This window comes from Bubalus kerabau, chromosome 1, assembly GCF_029407905.1.
Source record: "Bubalus kerabau isolate K-KA32 ecotype Philippines breed swamp buffalo chromosome 1, PCC_UOA_SB_1v2, whole genome shotgun sequence".
In the NCBI taxonomy this organism is placed as follows: domain Eukaryota; kingdom Metazoa; phylum Chordata; class Mammalia; order Artiodactyla; family Bovidae; genus Bubalus; species Bubalus kerabau.
The window spans coordinates 10,337,919-10,360,583 of NC_073624.1; the positions used below are offsets into that span (position 1 = coordinate 10,337,919).

A 22,665-nucleotide genomic window follows, 5' to 3' on the forward strand; every position below is an offset into this window, starting at 1 on the left:
CCCTGCTACCAAACCCGAGCTGTACAGCACAGGAGTGTACCTGGACTCCTCAGCACAGTCCTGGCAGTAGGTGCTCAGTGGTTCCTTCCAAAAACCCAGCACTTGCACAAACATGCATGCAAATTTCGGCAGGTCATTAATGCTCACAGGATTCCTTTGAGATGCAGATAAGACACTAAATATGAAACTGTCCTGTATACTGTATAATGCTTTATGAATACAGGAATTAAGTAATTCAATTTAAACATCAATAACTAAGGCATCAGGAAATAGTATCTCATGACACATGGGAAATTACATATAGTATTCTTGTTCACAGATGCTCCCCAACAAGAAGAAGAAGACAAATCTGACTCCAAAGAAGATCCTTTATTAAGAACTACTTAAAACATTTCAGTCTTTGATTCAAAAAACTTCAACCCAGGTGACTGGCCAATGGCTGAGCTGGGTAAAGGCTTCATGGTGGAGGAACACCCCCTACAATGACATCAAAATAAGCTCCTGAGTAGTGTCAAGTGTGAATATACTCAGGGTCTCTGGCCCATCTTTTTCAGGGTTCGGTTAAGCTGGAAGGGAAGGAAAAGCAAAGTCAGATACTGGCTTTTTCACCAAACCTTTTCCTACGGCGTGCAGGATCCCCAGGCCACACTCCCGAGCAGACCCGTCAGTGTCTACTATCACATCACTAACACAGTGTCTACTATCACAGTGGTGGGCCCTCCACCCGACACTCTCATAGTGCCGCACAGTTCACGCAGCTTGTTCTATCTGCCTTTCACACTGAACACACACCTTATACTGCTCTAATCATTTTATAGATAGGCAAGGGCCTCAGAGTGGCTAGACTTGCCAGGACTGTGTTACTGTCCTGCAGGAGTCCAGCAGCATGGCCCACAGCACAGCAGTGACCTCTGCTGGAGGACTCAAAGCACCAGGACGCTGTGGCTCTAGCTATGGGCACAAAGAGTGACCCACAAGGCCTCTCTGAGGGCAGGACGTGGAATGCACCAGGTCTGTCAAAACAGAGCTTCAGGGTATCTGCCTGCAAAGACTGGCCAGACCTGTCTAAGTTGAAGAGTAACTAACTGCCAGATGGGGAGGGACGGGTAAGAGCAGGCAGTGAATCCACCCATATTAGGAAATAACAGGGAGGGAGGCGAGAGCCGGCCACCCGCAGAGAGAGATCTTGGGAAGAGATGCTCCAGAGAAGGCTGACGCAGCAACTCCTACAGGCCCAGCCCCACCCACCCCGACCCCAAGGAGCCAGCCAGTCTAGCTCAGAAACTTCAAAGGCCAATTTCAGGCTTTCTTGAAAATAGAAATGAGAAATAAAACACTTAAACAAACTCCCCATTCCATTCCCAACTCCTGTCTCCAGCCCCCACACCACTCTCCACACCTCTCACCTCTTCAAATTTGTGAATCTGCCGAATGAAGAAATCCCCGTAGCGCCGGGCGACCTTGGTGTCTGCGATGTGGATCATGTCCTGTGGGAAAAGCAACCACAGAGGTGCAGTGAGGAGGAGTCACTGACGGACTCTGCAGATACCAGTGGTGCTAAGTGCCAGATAAACCCCTATCTATGGGGGGGCATTAACAGCTGGGAGCCGCTCTTTATAGATGCTGAGTTTTACTTTCTTCATGTTAACTCATTTATTTTCTGGACTTTTTAATGACCATGAATCTGTTGGCAATAGTAACATTTAAAACATAACATTTTATTCTCATATACTGTTTTTAAGTTCCAAATTAGTTTAGATTTTAAATGATTTTTTAGCTCAAAATATTTTCTTGAGCACTATTTGTAAATTCCTACATAATCTAGGTTAGGACCCAAGAACTTCCTGAATCTCTTGATTTTTTTCAAGTCAAGAATGGAAAAAAAAAAAAATGAACTTGCTAACTCTTGGAAGAAGACAATCCAGAGATGGCTGGGACTAGTTCGTCTGCTCACTAAAAGGAATGTAGCAGGTGACTGATATGGCCCAAGAGTGTCAGGCATTAGGAATAAATTCAAACAGAATTTTAAGTAGCTGATACAACACTGCAGGGGGTAGGTGGTTTTGATTTTTAAAAACATGACTTGGGAACTAAGATCCATCAAGCTGCATGGCAAAAAGCACAAACAAAAAAACCCCAAAATTTCCCACCACCACCACCAATAAAAAACAAAACCCACGCAACTTAAAACTTTCACTACTGACACATCTCTACTTTTGGTGATTCTGTTCATGGCAGGGATAGCCAAGTTCTGCTGAACACCAATCCTCCCAAAAGCCATGAAGTCTAAAATGAGAGGATCTGGTTTAGCAAGGTAAGTTTCCAAAAGCAAACTACCCAAACTGTCCAAGCAATTCTAGAACTAGGTACATAAACACAAGAGAACAGGTTCACAAAAATTCATAGCAGTGTTACCCATAATGACCAAAATGTGAAAACAGCTCAACTGCCCACGAACTAATGAATGGATAAACAGAGTGTGGTATGTCCAAATCGCGAGATACTACTCAGCCACAAAAAGGAATAAAGCACTGATACCTGCTACAACCTGGATGAAACTTGAAAAGATGCTCAATAAAAGCAGTTAAACACAAAAATCCACACATTTCATGATTCTAGTTTTCAGACAATATTAAGAACAGACCAATCCAGAGAGAGAAAGAAAGCAAATTACTGATCTGCCAGGGGCTGTGGGGGCAGGAGAATGGGAATGCTGCTAATGGACAGGGATTCCTTTTCGGGATGTCAGAAATGTTGTGGAATCAGAGCAGAGATGGCTGCCCAACATGGTGAATATACTACTTAATCATGGAATTTTACCCAGTAAAGTTTGTTATTAATTTTAGCTTTAAAAACTGCCAGCAAAAAGTAGTATGTTTAGACCACTACACTTTCTTCCCCTTTTCACCCCTCAAGCCCCACCTCAGCTGTGCTAAGCTGATTTTCTGCCTTTTATAAGGATGAGTATCACAATATCCACAAAGGTGAATGGGTCAAACGACATATTAGCTTTCTGAACATGATTACTTTTTTAATCTGACAGTTTCAAAGTAAGTTTTGTGTTGACTGGTTATTTTTGTTGGAACAGGGGTCTAAGAGTTAATTTTAAAACGCAGTTGTTATATTCACAGATACAGAAAACAGACTCGTGGTTTCCAAGGGAGATGGGGGTGTGGGAGGGATGGATGGGGAGTTTGGAATTAGCAGATGTAAACTATTATATCCAGGATGGATAAACAACAAGGTCCTACTGGGCAGCACAGGGAACTATAGTCAACACTCTGCGATAAACCATAATGGAAAAGAATATGAAAAGCAATATATACATATGCGTAACGGAATCCCTCTGCTGTACAGCACAGATTAACACAACTTCACAACGCTGGAAATCAACTATACTTAAATACATTATACTTTCTGAAAGCAACCAAAAATGTAGGATATTTTTTAAAAAATTGCCTCATAGCAGCAAAGAGCTGACAAGAGAATGAAGAATCATTTAAGAGAAAACAAACCATTCTGCGAGCAAAACACAGAAGCCCCTTCTGCACTGAGGGGATCTGTTAATCCTAGAAAACCTGGGCAGAAGGCCAGTCTAACAGAAGACCATCCTTGTAACACTGAGATCCTAAAGAGCTGCATCCTCAGCTACGGGTGATCCAGAAGTGAACTGCCATCCCACTCCTGACACCAAGCAAAGCCTGCCAAGGGTGGGGGAAGAAGCATAAAAGAGACTCCTCTCTGAGACATATTCTTCTGACAGTCTACCGCCTGGCCTCGTCACCCAGCTGGTCCCAGGAACCCCAGTCTGGTGAGTTCAGTCTACGGTGGTCCCAGACCAAGAATATTCCCAGGCACCTCGGGGAGGCAAAAACAAATTCCCTTCACAGGAACAGATGTTCATCCTTGGCTTCAAAGAATATCAACAAATATTTTTTCAAGGACAATGAACCATATGTAGTAAAATAATAATAATAATAACCAAGCACATATGGAAACACTGCACCATTATTTTTTTTTTTTTAAGAGAAAGCTAGAAACAGAGCTGGAGAGATAGATCAACAGGTACAGGATGTTTTTAGTCAAAAGTATCCAGAAGAGAGGAGACAAAAAGATGGAAGAAAGGTTTAAGAGACATGAAGGATAGAGGTCTAATATGGATTAAAGAATTCCAGAAGGAGAACAGAACAGAAACAATACCTAAGACTTACTGGCTAAGAATATTCCAGAAGAGATGAGAGATACTGATCCACTAACTTTTAACAGATTCTTTAGTCTTTATCAGGGTTCCAAACTTGTCTGAATACAACGTTTCCTTGGGAGTTCCCTGGTGGCCTACTAGTTAGGATTCTGGGTTTTCACTGTCACGACCCAGGTTCAATCCCTGGTTGGAGAACTGAGATACCACGAGCCCAGAAAGAAAAGAGGAGGGGAAAAAAGAACGTTCCATTCATTTTTGAGTATTACGTACACGGTGCAAACAAACAGGGGGAAGGTGATATTTCCTGCAAAGAACAATTTGAGAAGTCCAGCATATTTTAAGTCTGGAAAAACTCACTTAAAACAACTTAGGGGAAAAAAAAACTCACAAGTACATTAAAATGTTCAACTTGAAGGTAAACTCTGACAGGGAGGGACTACCCTGGTGTCCAGTGGTTAAGAATGTGCTTTGCAGGGCCGGGCACACAGGTTTGATTCCTGGTCTGGGAACCAAGATCCCGCGACCTGCAGAGCAGCTGGGCCCACACACCACAACTACTGAGCCTGTGTGCTCCAGAGCGCCCCACACCACAGCTAGAAAGCAGCCTACGAACCACAGCAAAAGATCCTGCATGGCGCAAGGAAGGTCCTACAGTCTGCAACTACGACCCGCCGTAGCCAAATAAATTACTATTAAAAAACAAACATGAACAATATTCCTCAAACTGCCTTTCTCTATGCACTATATTGCTTGTGCATCTTTCCAGAAATGACTCTTTGCATATACAAGCATATATATCATTAAAAAAAAAAAAACCTTAAATGGACGATTGACAGCCACTCTATAAAATCACATGTGTACCGTTCAACTGCCAAAACCACCCAAATGTCCGCCAGCAGAAGAATGGAAACGCTGCAGTCAGTAACCGCAGTAGATGTTAGACCACCACAGAACAGGCATGACTAAACTGCTGCTGCATATGACAACGCTGGACGGTGATTTCTCTCAAATACAACGTCGAGCCAAAGAAGTCAGACAGAAAAGAGCACGTCCTGCATAATTCCCCTAAAAGAAGTTCAAAATCAGCTAGCACCAAGCTAGGGTGGTACAAGTCAGGACAATGGCTTCCTATCCAGTGAGGTACTTCCAACAGTCTACAAAGCACCATCCCCCTTTCTTCTCCCACCCCATCTCCCACCACAGCCTCCTCACAGCCCACTCCAAGCGCTCTGCAGCTGTCTGGGCTCGCTCTGGCCTCAGGGCTTTTGCTCTAATTGCCCCCTCTGCCTGGGATGCTCTTCCTCCAGGTATCTGCTTGCTAATTTCTGCACCTCCTTCAAGGCTCAGCTGCAAGTTCACTTTCCAACCAAGTCTATCCTGATCATCTTATTTAATACTGCAACCTGTGGCTTCTATTACCACCAACCTGACCTACTCCACAGCAAGGGGCAACATCTGAACTATTACATGGTTTGCTTAATGATGATGTTTACCACCTACTTTTTAAACACTAGAATACCAGCACAAAGGCAGAAATCTTTGTTGATTTTGTTCAATGATACGTCCCAGATGCACAGAACAGGGAGCATCCTGAGAACCTAGCCTGGCGGGGTGGCGGGGGGGCCGGCCATACCTTATCAATGTAGAAGTCAACCTCAGAGGCTGACTGAAATTCTCCATCTAGGGCGGAGATGCCACTGGTCCACACCAGGTTCTTCATTTTGTGTTTGAAGACAAGAAGCTGGATTCGGAACTCCTGCTCGGTGAGGTCCAGGAAGCCGGCCAGCTTGGCCACGGGCATGGTGGTGTAGAGCTTGAGGAAGCTGCGGATGGTCGAGAGCTGGGCCTGCTGCTGCACCTCGTCAGAAAACACCTTCAGCTGCTGCAGGAAGGGCTCCTTGTGGTAATTGGGGTGCACGTTGTCATAGTTGGGCACTACCGGCGACAGGAATTTGGGGCAGGAGTAGCTGAAAAGTTCCTCGTAGACCTGCGGGTCACCTTTCTGCATGCGCAGCATCTTGTCCCCGTATTTCTCGCGCAGCTGGAGGTGAATGCTCTCGTCGATACGCATGGGGTACATGGTGAGGGCGATGGCCAGCAGCGCGTGCATCTGCTCATTCTGCTTGTTGATCTGGGGTTGGTGGGAGAGACTGCTGCAGGGTCCCATGAAAAGGACCCTGTACCCTCCCAAATGCTCTCTGTTCAGACCTCCTGACGTCTCCCTTTGTCTTACACCCAGCAGCTGAGTTTCCCAATGTCTCTCCCAATCCTCCCTCTAGCTCCACCGAACTTCCGGTCTAGTTCCAAGTCCTCCCTGTCTCCTGGATTCTTTACTGGTACCTCCGTCTCTGTCTCATAGTCCACCCTATGTACCAGTGGCAGGTCAATCCTCCTACACCAATTATGATCAAGTCACCTAGAAATCTTTTTTTTTTTTAATATTTTAATTGTTTCTTATAATATCTAGAAATCTCTGATGGTACTTAACGCCTGTAGAATATAGATTAAATACTTTAGCTGACTAGTAAAGGTTATCACAAAATCTACCACCCCAGTCTGGTTATTCTTCTGCCTTTCAGTCCATCTGGTTTTCTGGGCTGCTACATGATCATACTTCCAAGTCTCGACACCTCTGCTTTATTTAGAAACCTCCCCCCAATTCTGGCTTCCCAGGTGGCTGAGCATCAAGAATCTGCCTGCCGACGTGGGTTTGATCCCTGGATTGGGAAGATCCTCTGGAGAAGGAAATGGCAACCCGCTCCAGTACTCTTGCCTGGAAAATCCCACGGACGGAGGAGCCTGGCAGGCTACAGTACACGGGGTCTCAAAGAATCGGCCATGACTGAGTGACTGGGCACACACGCCTGTGTTTCAATCACCCACATCATCATTCCAATTCTAGGCATGTTTTGGATCCATAGTCCTCCAGGCAAACTGCTTGAGTGCAGTACCCATATCTAACTGATTTTAAGTACCCACAGCCCAGTGAACATCCTAAGTACTGCTGGGGGATAAAAGTAAAAGAAAAGACACTACTGTCCTGATCATCAAGGTGTTAATGATCCAAAGTAATGTGTGTAACAAAAGAAACTCAGAATAGGCTAGCCATTAAGAAATCATCCTATTGAAAAAGCAGGCAAAATAGCAAAATTTTGGTTTACCCAAAAACTGTTGGCACTGGTGTGTCAGCTGGTCAGAGGCCTCCTTACCATCTCATATTTGTACGTGGTCCTCTGGAACATGCTCTTGGTCCTCTGGATGTAGAGGAGGATGTTGGCAAAGACCCGGATGGCATCCTGGTAGCGACGCATCATCAAATATGCAAAACCGACATAATAGTATGTGGTAACCTGGCACTCGGGCACACGGGAATACATGCTCTGTGGAAGGAGGCAGAAGCAGCATCCATGAGTCTTAACCAATTTATCCCAGCTAGGATGTAAAAATCGGCGGGGCCTAGTGTCAGCCAAAGCAGAAGCATCAAGAGATCCCTGCAGAGGCCCTGAACTACTCAGAGGAAGCCCTGGCTCTGGAGTTGGAGGCTCCGAGTAGATTGTATCACTAACTGATTATGTGACCTGAAGACTCCATTTCCTTGGCTGTAAGAGAAAAAGACTGGACCAGATGACCCTAAAATTTCTTTCAACTCTAAAATCCTCTACACCTCACTTTTACATTCTTTCTTGCTTTTCCAAATAAACCCTATAAAGGAACACACTGATAAGATACATACATCAAACAAAAAAGGTATCATGTTTCTATGGCGAGGCAAACAACCACTGCTAACATACCATTATCTCTACCACCTCAGAACTTTTAAAGTATTTTGTTAATTCTTTGGTGAAAGCTGAAAGGTAAAAAATCTGCCTAATCATTCTGATTTGAAAATAGTATCAATAGGAGTGGTGAATATCCGAGACGTTACTAAGCATCAAAGCGAAAACCACCCTGTCCAGATTCAGGTTTTCCCTGCAGTAGTTTTCCAATTCTTGTCTCAATGTTCCCTGGAGAGGATTCCTCATTTTTTTCTCCTTGAAATCTGTCCTAATAGATTAGGTATTCTCTTAAGGCCCTGCAAATGTGGGCCTGAGGAAACGGAATTACCTTCTTGTTCAGCTCGATGTTCTCTAGCACCTTGATGGCCTGGTAGTAATCCCCCAACAGGGAGTGCAGCCGCAGCAGGCCCACCAGGCTGAAGTAGCCGAGCATCTTGTAGAGGGAGTGCCGTCCGTACTCCCCGGCCACACTCTCTGGGTCGCCTGAGAGACAGACAGACAGACAGTGTACACTTCAGGGGAGGCCGGCAACAAGGGCAGGCCCGAACCTTCAATGTCACTCAGTAAACTCTTAACCTACTGCCAGCCTCCAAAGCTTTCTGCAAAAGAAGTAACTCTGCCTCTGAATGAACAGGAAGAAGCAGCACGCCTGCCTTATGCTAATCTTATATTCACCAGTTAAGTCACCTGGTGGTGCGGGGGCGGGTGCCAGTCCCGCACACACCTGAGAACACAGAAGGACCCCTCTCATCAATAAGAGCTCCTCACTAAGCCCCTCCTTTCGGGATGTCCATGAGACCAAAGCTACCTTCCTCACAACATGAGATACCGCGTGCCTTTCTCACTGGGTTGACATTTGCACTGACGGTGCAGAAACAACTTGAGTAAAACTTCCGGCAGCTTAGCACCAATCCGACGGTGGCACCGAACTCGACATCACCACTGTATTCTTGACCACCACTCACCTGCAATCAAAGAACCAGCCCCTCTTTCTTCACAAAACCCCACTGTTACTTAAAAGAACAACTGATATACAAACTATGACTATTCAGACATGGGTATTTAGCAGACATTTTCTCAAAAATGAGTGCAGCGAACTTGTTAAGATACCAATGTCTGTTAAGTGTCAATGAACTTATCAACTTTTAAGTAAAAATTAGAATTTCATAAAACGTCTATCTACTAGTAGTTCATAAAACTACTATGAACAACAGCTTCCCAAAATAAGGACTTATCTGATGAGGTTGATGGTCAAAGTAACAGATGTGGTTTCAAAAAACTGTATAATAAAATGTGTCAACTTTCAGAAAATCTTGCTAGCTCATTTTACAACATCATGCATGGATAAAAAAAATTCACTCAGGCTGCAGGAGAGACTAGTAAACCTTAACATAACAAAGTAAAAGTTGACTGATAAGGTTTCAGATTCTACATTGCAACGAACCTACAGAAACTACCATGGTCAAGTTCTGGTGTAGAATCAGAGAAGAGCTGGGCTATGCAAAAAGGCTGTTAAACAAAGTTTCTCTTCCCTGTCCCAATTAAATATCTGTGTGAGGCCAGATTCCCCTCAGATACATCAACCAGAGCAGCGTCTTGCCACAAACTGAAGGAAGAGGCAGAAGACTCCTCCAGCACTCTTCCACAAAGCCACATTTAAAGAGGTTTGCAAAACCTCCACTCTTCTCACTGGAACAAAATGCTTATAGAGATCAACTTTGGGATTCTCAATCTTTTAGAGTGTCAAGTGGTCCTCACACCAAAATGTTTGAGAAGTGCTTATCTAAACAAAGGTCCTGGAGAGGCAGCAGAAGTGTTTACAAACACAGCTCTTAGGAAGTACTGGTTCATTCTGTCAGCCAACAGATGGCCAAGCCCAGCAGCCTCCAAATCAGCACTTAGCTCCTATTCATCCCCAGACACCAGAGGAGCAGCCCGTCACCCGAAAGACGGCGGCTCCTCCTACCCACGCCGCTATGCCTGAGGAACCGACGGCGGGCAGCGCTCACCTCCGCTCGTGTACACCTCCAGCTGCCGGTTGATGTTGGACTTGTCCACTAGGGAGTGAAGGACATTGAGGACACTGTGAACATTCCAGATTTTGGGATTGGAGCGAAGGAAGTCGATCTCTTCCTCTGACTTCTTGGCGGTCTTACAGCGGTACTGACTAAATGACTGAAACTGTTGAGGAAGAAGGGAACGATGTGGCAGGGGCGTAAAACCCAAAGGGACGGCACAAGCGCACAGCGCTGCGGCTGTCACTTCCGCTACAGCAATCTGCGCGCTCACTACTGGTTCTCTGAAAGCCATCTTTGACTAAGCTGTGAATTTTGTTCATTACTATATTACTTATTCCACAGCGAAGTAAATATCTCTAAAATGACAAGTAGTGGGAAAAAGAAAACTTTCAATTTGGAGTCAAACACAGCCTAAAGTTACTTAATGTCTCTGGGCATCACAGCGCTGGCCACTAGAACCTGGTTTCCAAACACAGGTTCCAGTGACCTAGAAGCTAAGTTCTAGATGACCTAAGATCACTCTTCAACTTTAAAATATCATCTTCCTCTAAGAAGGCAGGAGAAAACGTTTCTAAATTTACAATAAACAAAGAATAGTATCCAGAATGTAGAAGGAATTCTCATTAAGCCAAAAAGAGGAAGATCAGCCAACAGAAAAACAGGCAAAGAATACTGATAATTACTTTGAACAGGCCTGGTCAGTTAGTAGAGAAAATGCTCAATCTTTTCAGAGAAATGTAAATTAAAATGATTACCTACCAAATTGACAAAAATTAGACCAATAACATCCAATACAGAAAACTTGTTTTCTAATAATGCTGATAGTAGTAGTACATTTGACACAGCCTTTTGAGGGCAGTAATCACTATTTATTAAAATTCGAAGTGACTAAAATGCTTTATATCTTGATTGTGGTTATAGTGGAGTGGGTTGCCATTTCCTTCTCCAATATATTTGTCAGATCTCAACTATATTCTTAAAATTGGTATGTTTTATTGTGTGCAATTTATGACTCTATAAACCTGATTTAAAACAATTTAAGAAGCAAATATCCTTCAGCCAACAACTCTACTTCCAGTCATCTCCAGAAACAGACTTATGTGTAGCACATAGACCAGAAGAGTGGTACGTCATGTGGATTGCACAAAAGAATAAGGCAGGCCTTTATACGCTGATTATCTTTGCAGATACTAATTGATATCTCTGCAAAGGTAAGGCAGGAAGACACTTTCACTTAATCTGTAGTTAAAAAAAAAACTCAGTAATAACAAATTCATATATTACTATATCAATACAAATAAATGAAAGTGGTGGGGAATAAAGAGAAAAAAAAACACTTTTTAAAAATTTTTTTTAAAGAAAAAAGGAACAAGTGGTGGGGAGGAGCCACTCACCCTATGAGGTATAGCTGGCATTTTCTTAAGAGGCTTATAGCACTCTCACTTCTCACAAAGACTGGCCGGAGGAATCACACCTAGCCCATAGTGGGAGTCTTTGTTAGAAGTGAGAGCACTTAAACCCATTAATAGAGCACCAGTTAAGCCAGGGAATTAGGATTATCTTTAGTCAGATGAAGAACCTTAACACAGACTCTGACTTGCTGTGAGCCAACAGGATGGCCAACCTTCTAAAATTATGCCAAGTAACAAGCCAAGGGACGGACTTCCCTCGTGGCCCAGTGGCTAAGACTCCAGCTCCTAAAGCAGGGGCCTGGATTTGATCCTTGTCAGAGAACTAGATCCCACATGCCTCAACTAAGAGTTTGCATGCCACAGTGGAGATGCCATGAACTGCAACTAACAGCAGGTAAAGCCAAATAAATAAATTACAAACAACAGAACAAGCCAAGGAGCCAGAGAAGGCAAACAAAGCCGGTGTGCTTTGCGGCCTTCACTGCCCAAAGGCACTGAAGCCTATCGAGCAAGAAGCCTCTTTCTCAAAGGGCCTAGGAAGGTTTCCTCAGCTCTCCAATTACAACGCGTCAGCACTTTGTATTTAGAGTCTCTATGATTCATGGAGTTCGAATAAGAGCTTTATTAACAAACCGATTTTTCCTGAAATACCCACTAAGGGCTATGTTATCTCAGTAAAACACAAGAAAAAAAATTTTCCCCAAGTTCGACTTCCTTTTTTTAGTAACAGTACTCTTAGGTAATATTTCCCCTTTGATAAAAATGTCCCGTTTTACTCTAATCCAGAATATACTCACATCACCACCACCACAATCAAGATATAAAAACTTCCTGACCCGTAAGTGACGCAAGTGAGGCTCAGAAAGCTGAAAAAACATGTCACTGCTACAGAGCCACCAGCTGGCCACAACCCGCAAGACCCCACTTCTAGCTGACTCCAAAGCCTAGGAAACCTGTGTTCTTCCTATCAGACCACCTCTCAAGGTCAGACAACAAAGTGTTGGAAGTCTGGAGCTCAACTTCCAAGTTCAGAATGGAGCTCTCAGACCTCACTGAATTCTTCAGAAAACCACGACATGGAGTTCAATGTGACAGGGTTATTTCTCACTATGCTGAGACGGTTTTATATTATGTATCTTTTTCTGTGTGTGTAGCAGAGTTTTATTAAAGTGAAAAAGGACAGAAAAAGCTTCTGACACAGACATCAGAAGGGGGATGGAGAGTGTCCCTGTATCTTTTTAATAACACGAACAACACTTAACAGCTGTTCTTTGTTTGGACCAGTTATTGAATATTCCAAATTAACCCAAGGCTGGCCAGCTACCTGGTAGATGAACTCATCGATGATGTCCCAGAGCCACTGGTTGGGGAGTTCAAGGGGAGCAGGACCATCAGCATCTATGCAGAAGACCACAGAAAAGTCAGACTCAAGTCAATGACTATGCCCATTCAGCAAGGTTGCAGAACACAATTTTTAATTTCTCTCTTAAAAGGACTATGAATCTCAAGACCTCCCCTCTTCCCACCTGCATGTTAAAATCCTATTAAAAAGAGATGAAGACAAATATTAGGTTTCATCATAACCTCAGACTCACTAAGAATGTAGTTGAAGAGATTGCAGTAGTTGTAATACGATTCAAACCTCTGCTCCAAGGAGGGTCCTCCCTGTAAAGAAAGCAGAAGACAGGAGGACACATTTAACCTAACGGACTCTACTCATGGCCTGCCACTGACAGCTGAAGACAAATACAGCTGACCTTTGAAAACATGCAGGTCAGGGGTGCCAACCCTCCGGTCAAAAATCTATGTATGACACAGAGTCGGCCCTCCATACACTTGGTTTTTCCATTATCTGCAGAGTCAACTCTGCAGTATATTTACTGAAAATATCTGCATGTAAGTGGACCCACACAGTTCTAAATTATGTTGCTCAAGGGTCAAACATACATGAGAACTGACGTCTGCTCCCCCCTTGTTAGCACGTAAAGAGCACTCCAGTGATAGGGAAGACAGTAAGTGCTAGAGCAGTTCAAAGCGATCCTGAGTATCTGACCCTAAGGGTCAAATTTTATGCCAAAAACCTTAACTGACCTTTAGACATCAGGTACGCACATCTGGCAAGCAGAGGAGCAAGGGGAACATGCTTCAGGAAAAATAGGACTAACAGAGGCAAAGAGATGTGTATGGTGCTTGAGGGCTGGGGAGTAAGGCAGACAATGCTACACTGGGCTTCAATGGGCCAGAAATGCAGAGGTCTTTTAGGGCCAAACAAGAATTAAGCCAGGGGTTCAGCAAATCCACCATCACCTGTTTCGGTAAATAAAAAGCTCACCTGGAACACAGCTATGTGTACTCACTGTCCGTGGCTACTACAGAGGTGAACAGAGTGTTGAAGAGGCCCAAAATACTTACTAACTGCCTCTGTACATAGAAGGCTGCTGACCCCGGAGCTAGACTTTATGCTGCTGGTAAATGAGAACCACTGAAGATGTCTGAGCTGGGGAACAACATGATGAACAGTGTATTTTTGATGGATTAGGAAGAACACTGCCTTGGAGTCTTAGTCCCACAGCTTACTAACCATGGGGTCTGACAAGGCATTTGATCTCTCTGAAAAATAAGATTATGAAGGTAAAGTGCCTAATACAGTAAACGCTCTTCCAGTGAAACCACCACCTGCCCGAGCCCAGTCAAGGAGAACTATTCGAGGTGGAGAAATTAAACTAGCAATTGTGTTCCAGGGACAAAAATGGCAGAGAGTTTAAAAACTGCTAGTAACATTTAGATACTCACACTGACTTTGGCATATATGTGCCTGTAGTATAATTCTTTGTATAAAATCAGGAAGACAGCATCTGAAAGAGATGGCAGAGGGATGCTTTAGGAATCCACTGAACTACTACTCAGTTTTAGCCCTTGGTGGGAAGTAACAGGGTCAATGTGATTTCAGAGATTAAACATCAAACGTCTAACACTCACACTCCAAGAATACAAGCAACGAGAAAATTCATTTCCCATTTTACTCTTTCAAATTCATCTTAACCTCATTCAGGCCCATATCCCTTCACCATTTAGTTATTGCTGCCATCCAGTTGCTTAACCAGGACATAATAATAGCTCCAAGGAAGATAACATGACTTTTAACTATTGAAATTGCACGTGCAAGGGGATCTTTGACTTAGACATCCTATTTTAAGGAATTTATCCTATTGATACGATGCAACCATGAAAAAGAAAGATGTGTGGACGCTCTTCAGATACTGATGCTGTGCAGAGTTCACATACAGGTCTGAGACTATTATCCTTAGGCCTGCTAGTAAAGCTGCTCCTTGACTAGCATCTGGGAACCCAGGTTTCAGAAGGGTTCCCACCAACCTGATAGGGCTGGTGTCCTTAAACTGTTTGTGCAAACAACATGTTTTATACTGAATACCTGCTTTCCTTCTGGGAGTCTGGAATTTCAGTACATGTTGAGTTTGTAATGAGCTGCTATGGTAGACAACTATGGTCACACATGGTATCACAACTCCTTGCTCAAGGAATGAAGTACAATCCATGTGACTCCACTGGAGACGAATGTTAGAATCTCAAACTGAGGTTCTCTCAAACTGATACTCAGATACAACACAACCTCTATCAAAATCCAAGCTGATCCCAAAACTGACAAGCTGATCCTAAAATTAATATGGAAATTCAAGGGACACAGAAGACCCAAAGCAATTTTGAAAAACAACAAAGTTGGAGGACTTATACTTCCCAATTTCAAAACTGTCCAAAGCCATAATCATTAAGACAGTGTGGTTGGTACAGTCATAAAAGATCAATGGAGTCAAGTTGAGAGTCCAGAAATAAACCTTACATGATTACTAATTTCCAAAAAGAGTGTCAGGACAATTTAATGGAAAAAAAAAGTCTTTCCAAAAACTGGTACTGGAAAAACTGGGTATCCACATGCAAAAGAATGAGGTTGGCTCTTCCTACTTTCAGTTCAGTTCAATTCAGTTCAATCGATCAATCGTGTCCGACTCTGCCACCCCATGAATTGCAGCATGCCAGGCCTCCTTGTCCATCACCAACTCCCAGAGTTCACTCAAACTCATGTCCATCGAGTTGGTGATGCCATCCAGCCATCTCATCCTCTGTCATCCCCTTTTCCTCTTGCCCCCAATCCCTCCCAGCATCAGAGTCTTTTCCAATGAGTCAACTCTTCGCATGAGGTGGCCAAAGTACTGGAGTTTCAGCTTTAGCATCGGTCCTTCCAATGAACACCCAGGACTGATCTCCTTTAGAATGGACTGGTTGAATCTCCTTGCAGTCTAAGGGACTCTCAAGAGTCTTCTCCAACACCACAGATCAGAAGCATCAATTCTTTGGAGCTCAGCTTTCTTCACAGTCCAACTCTCACATCCATACATGACTACTGGAAAAACCATAGCATTGACTAGACGGACCTTTGTTGGCAAAGTAATGTCTCTGCTTTTGAATATGCTATCTAGGTTGGTCATAACTTTCCTTTCAAGGAGTAAGCGTCTTTTAATTTCATGGCTGCACTTACCATCTGCAGTGACTTTGGAGCCCCCAAAAATAAAGTCTGACACTGTTTCCACTGTTTCCCCATCTATTTCCCATGAAGTGATGGGACCAGATGCCATGATCTTAACACTTTACACCATATATGAAAGACTCCATCAGAAAGTGAAATGTGAGGAGGTCAGAAAGCCCACTCTGGAGCAACTGTAATGACCCCAAAAATTACACAGGGAAAAAGAAATCAGTCAAAACAAAAATCTCACTTTCAGCATTCACCACATATGAAAAATCTGTCCTCTTTTCATTTATTCAGCTTTCATTCAACAAGTTACATACACTATGCACCAAACCCTGGGGAAATAAAATGAAGAACAAAACAGACACAGACCATTCTGAACTTTCTAATGACTTCCAGTCATAGGATCCCATCCAGCACCCAGGACACCTACCGTTGCCAACCTGCGGAGCAATGGTTTCAGCCTCAGGCCAAGGTGTATTCTTGAAGAATCTTTCAGTCAACTTGGTCCAGCTGAAAACCAAACAGAAATACTCCGTAAGTCCAAAACAGGAAGGATCTGAACAGGAAGGATCAGTTTTAGAGATCTGTCACATTTTATAGGTAAGTACCCAAGCTCAGTAAAGGGAAGAAGTCACAGAAACAGAGCCAGGGCCAGAGCCTCCAACTCTGTAACTTTCCTCAACCCAACTCTGCACCCCAACCTTTCTTAACACAGTGAAACATTTCTTTTACATCAATTAGGCAACCACCAAGCTCTTCAAGATCATCTCCTGCCCTTGTATCATGAACTCTGGAGTTGTATTTCACTGCTCACTGTTCCCTGACTTGAGGACTACCTTTCAGACACCCCCACATACCTCCCTCAGCTTCCCCTCTTTCCACTTCCGAGAGTGCTCTTCTCCAAACACGGCAGCAACGGTATTTGCTGCAGTTTGATGCCGCAACAGCCCTAGAGCATCCAACCCAAACACTGATGCCCAAGATGCTTCACAACCCTATTTCCTCCTGAAGTCTCTGCTGACTATCCAGCTCTGACTGACCTGTCTCACTTCTAAAACCCTTTACACAAAAGCAGTGCCCTCAAAACTAGGATGCAATCAGGAATTCCCTGGTGGTCCAGTGACTATGACTTGACACTTTCACTGCCATGGCCTGGGTTTGATCCCTGGTCAGGGAACTAAGATCCCACAAGTCACACGGCATGAACAAAGTGGGGAGGAGGACGACTAAGACAAAAAAACTGAGAAGCAACCACTCAAGAGCTCTGTTCATCCTATCATGCATTGAGAAGTTGTACAGCACAATTTAGAAATTAGGCTCTGGTGACAGACTGTGCAGGTTCAAAACTCAGAACATCCACTATGTGACTTAATCCTTCTGTGCTTTGTTTACTCAACTATAAAAGGAGGAAAACAATGGTACCTACTTCACAAGGTTGCTGTGAAGAGTACATGAGTAAATACAAGAAAAGCACTCATGACACTGTCTAATTTATACTGATCATATATGTAATTACTATTATAATTAATACTGATGGTATTATTTTAGGCCTTGTACAAGTTCTGGATATAGAGTCCAATAAAATAATCTCTGTAACCCCCAAAGAATCACAGAAAACCCTAGGGCACTCTCTTTACAGAATAATGATTAAATATCACCCCCTTCTACAGACTGTATTACTCAGCCAGTCTCACCCAGTAGGAGATCATTTCAGCCAATGGCCCATACCTGTTCTCATAGATGTCCTGAATCTCATACACCTTCTGGTCAATGACATCGCTGGAGACACGACTGGCCTGTAGCTCATACACCTTCTGGTCAATTAGGTCCGAGACAGTTTTGTGGAAGTACTGGATGAAGTTTTTGATCACTTCAGGGATCACTTGATAGGTTTGCTGTTCATACTGACGTTCATAAGCCAGATCCTGCTTTGGATCTCCTAGAGATTGGATATGATAAACACTTCAAATCCCTATGTATGACATAACAAGAGGGCAAGGTCTCTCGTAAAACTAAAATGTCTATAAAACTAGGTGTAATGCCTTTTTAAACACTCTCCATGTCACTCCCAATCCCCACTGGTCTCTTTCTTCACAACATTTTCCACTACTCATTTTATTATTAAAGTAATTTATTTGCTTACTGGTGCCCCCACCAGAATCTAAAGTCTATGACAGGAAGAACCTTATCTGTCTTGTACCCAGGTCTACCCTCAGAACTTGGGATGGTTATCGGGAAGGGGGTGGAACTGTGGTTAAGAGAAAGTAAGTAGTAGGCACTTAGTATTTTTTAAATAAATAACCAACTGCCATTCTCTATCAATATGACAGTGCAAGCAACTAAACTTTAACTTTTCACAACAACATTTTCTTCTTCGGGTAATAGTTTAAACAAGGAAAACCACAGCCAGGACAACCATCCTTACTTTGTAAGACTTTGAGGTGGAGCATGAAAAAAGCCTGGTTTAATAGGCTCTGTACCACCCTTTGGCTGAGAGCTAATAACTGACTCCAAACCTGGATCATCAACACCTAGTTTTAAACAGGTGCCCATCAAGGCAGCTATGAGACATTCAAAAAGGTGCCAATCCTCAGAAGCACCCAGCTAGCCAAACCCGTAGACTCACCTGTGTGCATATCATAGTCGCCGGGATAAGCATAGGGATCGTAAGCAGCCTATTAACAAAAGAGACACAGATAAACAGTCACCAGTCTGTGACTCCAACATGCTCGTTCTAGGTTCCTAAAGACACAAAGGCGAGTAAGACAGAAGCAGAAAATATTAAGAAGAGGTGGCAAGAACACACAGAGGAACTATACAAAAAAGATCTTCGTGACCCAGATAACCACGATGGTGTGATCACCCACCTAGAGCAAGACATCCTGGAATACAAAGTCAAGTGGGCCTTAGGAAGCATCACTACAACAAAGCTAGTGGAGGTGATGGAATTCCAGTTGAGCTATTTCAAATCCTGAAAGATGATGCTGTGAAAGTGCTGCACTCAATATGCCAGCAAATCTGGAAAACTCAGCAGTGGCCACAGGACTGGAAAAGGTCAATCTTCATTCCAATCCCAAAGAAAGGCAATGCCAAAGAATGCTCAAACTACCGCACAATTGCACTCATCTCACACGCTAGAAAAGCAATGATCAAAATTCTCCAAGCCAGGCTTCAACAGCATGTGAACCATGAAGATGTTCAAGCTGGATTTAGAAAAGGCAGAGAAACCAGAGATCGGATTGTCAACATCCACTGGATCATCAAAAAAGCAAGAGAATTCCAGAAAAACATCTTCTTCTGCTTTATTGACTACACGAAAGCCTTTGACTGCATGGATCGCAACAAACTGTGGAAAATTCTGAAAGAGATGGGAATACCAGACCACCTTATCTGTCTCCTGAGAAATCTGTATGCAGTCAAGAAGCAACAGTTAGAACTGGACATGGAACAACAGACTGGCTCCAAATAGGAAAAGGAGTACATCAAGGCTGTATATTGTCACCTTGCTTATTTAACTTATATGCAAAGTACATCATGTGAAATGCCAGGCTGGATGAAGCACAAGCTGGAATCAAGATTGCCAGAAGAAATATCAATAACCTCAGATACGCAAATGACACCACCCTTATGGCCGAAAGAGAAGAACTAAAGAGCCTCTTGATGAAAGAGGAGAATGGAAAAAACTGGGTTCAAACTGAACATTCAGAAAACAAAGATCATGGCCTCTAGTCCCATCACTTCATGGCAAATAGATGGGGAAACAATGGAAACATTGAGAGACTTTTATTTTTTTGAGCTCCAAAATCACTGCAGATGGTGACTGCAGCCAAGAAATTAAAAGACACTTTCTTCTTGGAAGAAAAGCTATGACCAGCCTAGATAGCATATTAAAAAGCAGAGACATTACTTTGCTAACAAAGGTCCATCTAGTTAAAGCTATGGTTTTTCCAGTAGTCATGTGTGGATATGAGTGTTGGACTATAAAGAAAGCTGAGCCCAGAAGAATTGATGTTTTCAAACCATGGTGTTGGAGAAGACTCTTGAGAGTCCCTTGGACTTCAAGGTCAAACCAGTCCATCCTAAAGGATATCAGTCCTGAAAATTCATTGGAAGGACTGATGCTGAAGCTCCAATATTTTGGCCACCTGATGTGAAAAATTGACTCATTGGAAAAGATCTGGATGCTGGAAAAGACTGATGACAGGAGAACGGGACGACGGAGGATGAGACAGTTGAATGGCATCACGGACTCGAGGAACATGAGTTTGAGCAAGCTCCGGGAGCTGGTGATGGACAAGGAGGCCTAGTGTGCTGCAGTCCATGGGGTCGCAGAGTCGGACACGACTGAGCGGCTGAACTGAACTGAAAAGACACAAAGACGAACAAGACACAGTCCCTGCTTTTGAGCGACTCATGTGCCTGTGAGAAAAGGGAGAATAAATAGGCAATGACAATACCTCGTTACGGCTGCAATACGGAAGAGCAAAGCACAAGAGGCTGTGGGAATCAGCGCGGTTTGACGGAACTGAGCCCAAATCATAAGAAATCAGAGTTCAGTTATAGAAACACAGAACCCCTTATCTCCAGCCTCGGCCCCCGGGCTTGAAAAGGAGAGAACGAGGGGACCGGACACACGAGGTGGGCGGCCGAGACCCAGCTGATTTGGAGTCCGGAGCTGTGAGTGGCAGCAGCATGAGTACGCGCACGCGGCGAGGCCGGCAGGGCCTCCCAGAGAGGCGCAGACACCATTTCCCCTTGGGGGTCAGTATCCCAAAAGCCCTGCCCCTGTGACGGAGACCGGCACACCTCAAGGACAAGTTACCTCAGACTCATAATCATCAGCGGGGTACGACATGGCTGCGGCGGCCGCAAGCCCAGCCTGGAGAGAGCAGAAAAATCAGGCCTCTCCTCCGTCTGGGCGCCGGAAGTCCAACCTCCCTGGAGGCCGCCGGGAAACCGGAAGCTTTTCTGGGGCCGCCGGCAAGCTGAGGTAGCCATGTTGGGAAGGGCGCAAGTAAACACCATTATCTTCCTTCTTCAAATAGAGGCTCTACAAGGAAGGCGATTCTACAGTGCTTGCAAAATTTTATAAATAATAACGTTAAGTATCTCAGGGTAATAAAGAATGGGCAAAGAGAAACCAGAAGTAATCCCTCTCAAAGGATGGTTGACCACGCCCTCGGCCGTCCTCTCGCGAGATGGGTCACTTGGCTATGGGGGCCTGAATGTGGATTTAGGTGCTAGAGGTTTGCCGGAGGCGAAAAAAAGGTCTTCAAATGTTCTGCTCGCCAAAGTCTAAACTTAACCGAGTGTAAAAATGGAGGTTTAGTCCAGTTCAGTGCGAAGGTATTGAGAAAAGCCCCCGCGCCCCCAACTGTGGACATTAATGTTGGAGCAGGCAAAGATGAAGCCAGCTGTGGGGGGAGGAGGAAGTCCTAGGACCCACCCTCGCCTACCGCACTGCACGCTGTGAGGGGTGTTCACAACCGGGCGTTTGAATGAGTTCGAGTCCTAATGAAACCCTAGAGTCAGGGACAGGGTTATAAAACAGACCAACACAAACCGGTGTGTGGGTGAAGAGCCTTAGTTTAGCCATTACAACATCAGTGCCTCGGCCCAGCTCCTTGTGCGTTCTTGCTTTGCGTCGTCGGTTACCAAAAGGTGATACCATCATGGAACTAAGCTTAAGCTTAAAGGGCCCGTCGAGTCCCCGGAACTCTTCGTTGGCTTAAGGAGGGTACCCAGCACCGTGCTCACATAGTCATATGGTTTTGAAAATTTTTTAAGAGTAATGTTTTTATTGCAGTCGGTTAGAACTTCTTTCTATTCCGATCTATCTTCCCATCACATTTCCCCTTGTGTCTAGTGGCGTTTGGGATTCAGCTAGAGGAAATCTTGTTGGGAACGTTTGAGCTTAATAGGATATGTTTATGTGATGCTCTTCTGTGAATAGTTAATGTTGACCCTCCGTGTGTAACGTACACCTACCACCCGCTGTGATCACTGCGGGTTCTCAATGAAATAAGTATTTAAGGGTAATCTGGTCATAGCAGTGCTGTGGTCCACAGCGTGTGTCCCCTTAGTCGGGTTTGTGCTTTGTCTTCATGTCTCATTAAATGGTGTTTTTCCCCCTTAGCAGTAAGTTTGAATTAGTGTATCACTATGCAGTTGCAGGAGAAGACAGTGGCAACCCACTCCAGTACTCTTGCCTGGAAAATCCTGTGGATGGAGGAGCCTGGTAGGCTGCAGTCTATGGGGTCGCACAGAGTTGGACACGACTGAAGCGACTTAGCAGCAGCAGCAGGGCAACTAGAAAGCTTCAAATTTCCCAAAATCTTAGTTAGTATATGACAAAAATTTGATACAGGTTGCCCTCAACTTTGGTAATTCTCAAAATGTTCATGACGTTCAGTTCAGTTCAGTCCAGTTCAGTTGCTCAGTCGTGTCCGACTCTTTGCGACCCCATGAATCGCGGCATGCCAGGCCTCCTTGTCCAACACCAACTCCCGGAGTTCACTCAAACTCATGTCCATCGAATCGGTGATGCCATCCAGCCACCTCATCCTCTGTCATCCCCTTCTCCTCCTGCCTCCAATCCCTCCCAGAATCAGGGTCTTTTCCAATGAGTCAACTCTTCTCATGAGGTGGCCAAAGTATTGGAGTTCAAGCTTCAGCATCAGTCCTTCCAATGAACACCCAGGACTGAGCT

At 44.2% G+C, this 22,665-nt stretch overlaps 1 protein-coding gene across 2 annotated transcripts; it reads right to left on the bottom strand.

The window, feature by feature from the left end:
* Positions 1 to 350: 350 nt before the first annotated feature.
* Positions 351 to 20,892, bottom strand: EIF3L (eukaryotic translation initiation factor 3 subunit L). 2 transcript variants are annotated; one of them, XM_055567103.1, is made up of 13 exons: positions 20,779 to 20,892; positions 18,583 to 18,631; positions 17,685 to 17,895; positions 16,387 to 16,466; positions 14,201 to 14,262; positions 13,003 to 13,072; positions 12,732 to 12,805; positions 9,987 to 10,158; positions 8,306 to 8,460; positions 7,411 to 7,581; positions 5,835 to 6,332; positions 1,407 to 1,487; positions 351 to 566 (listed from the first exon to the last, which is right to left on the bottom strand). In XM_055567103.1, exons 1-13 carry the CDS (start codon positions 20,809 to 20,811, stop codon positions 528 to 530), a joined length of 1,695 nt encoding a protein of 564 aa, XP_055423078.1. In that variant the 5' UTR covers positions 20,812 to 20,892; the 3' UTR covers positions 351 to 527. The 2 variants fall into 2 exon arrangements, with proteins under 2 accessions (XP_055423078.1, XP_055423082.1); XM_055567107.1 differs by lacking the exons at positions 16,387 to 16,466; positions 18,583 to 18,631; positions 20,779 to 20,892 and having other exon boundaries at positions 17,685 to 17,763.
* Between the last annotated feature and the right edge of the window lie 1,773 nt (positions 20,893 to 22,665).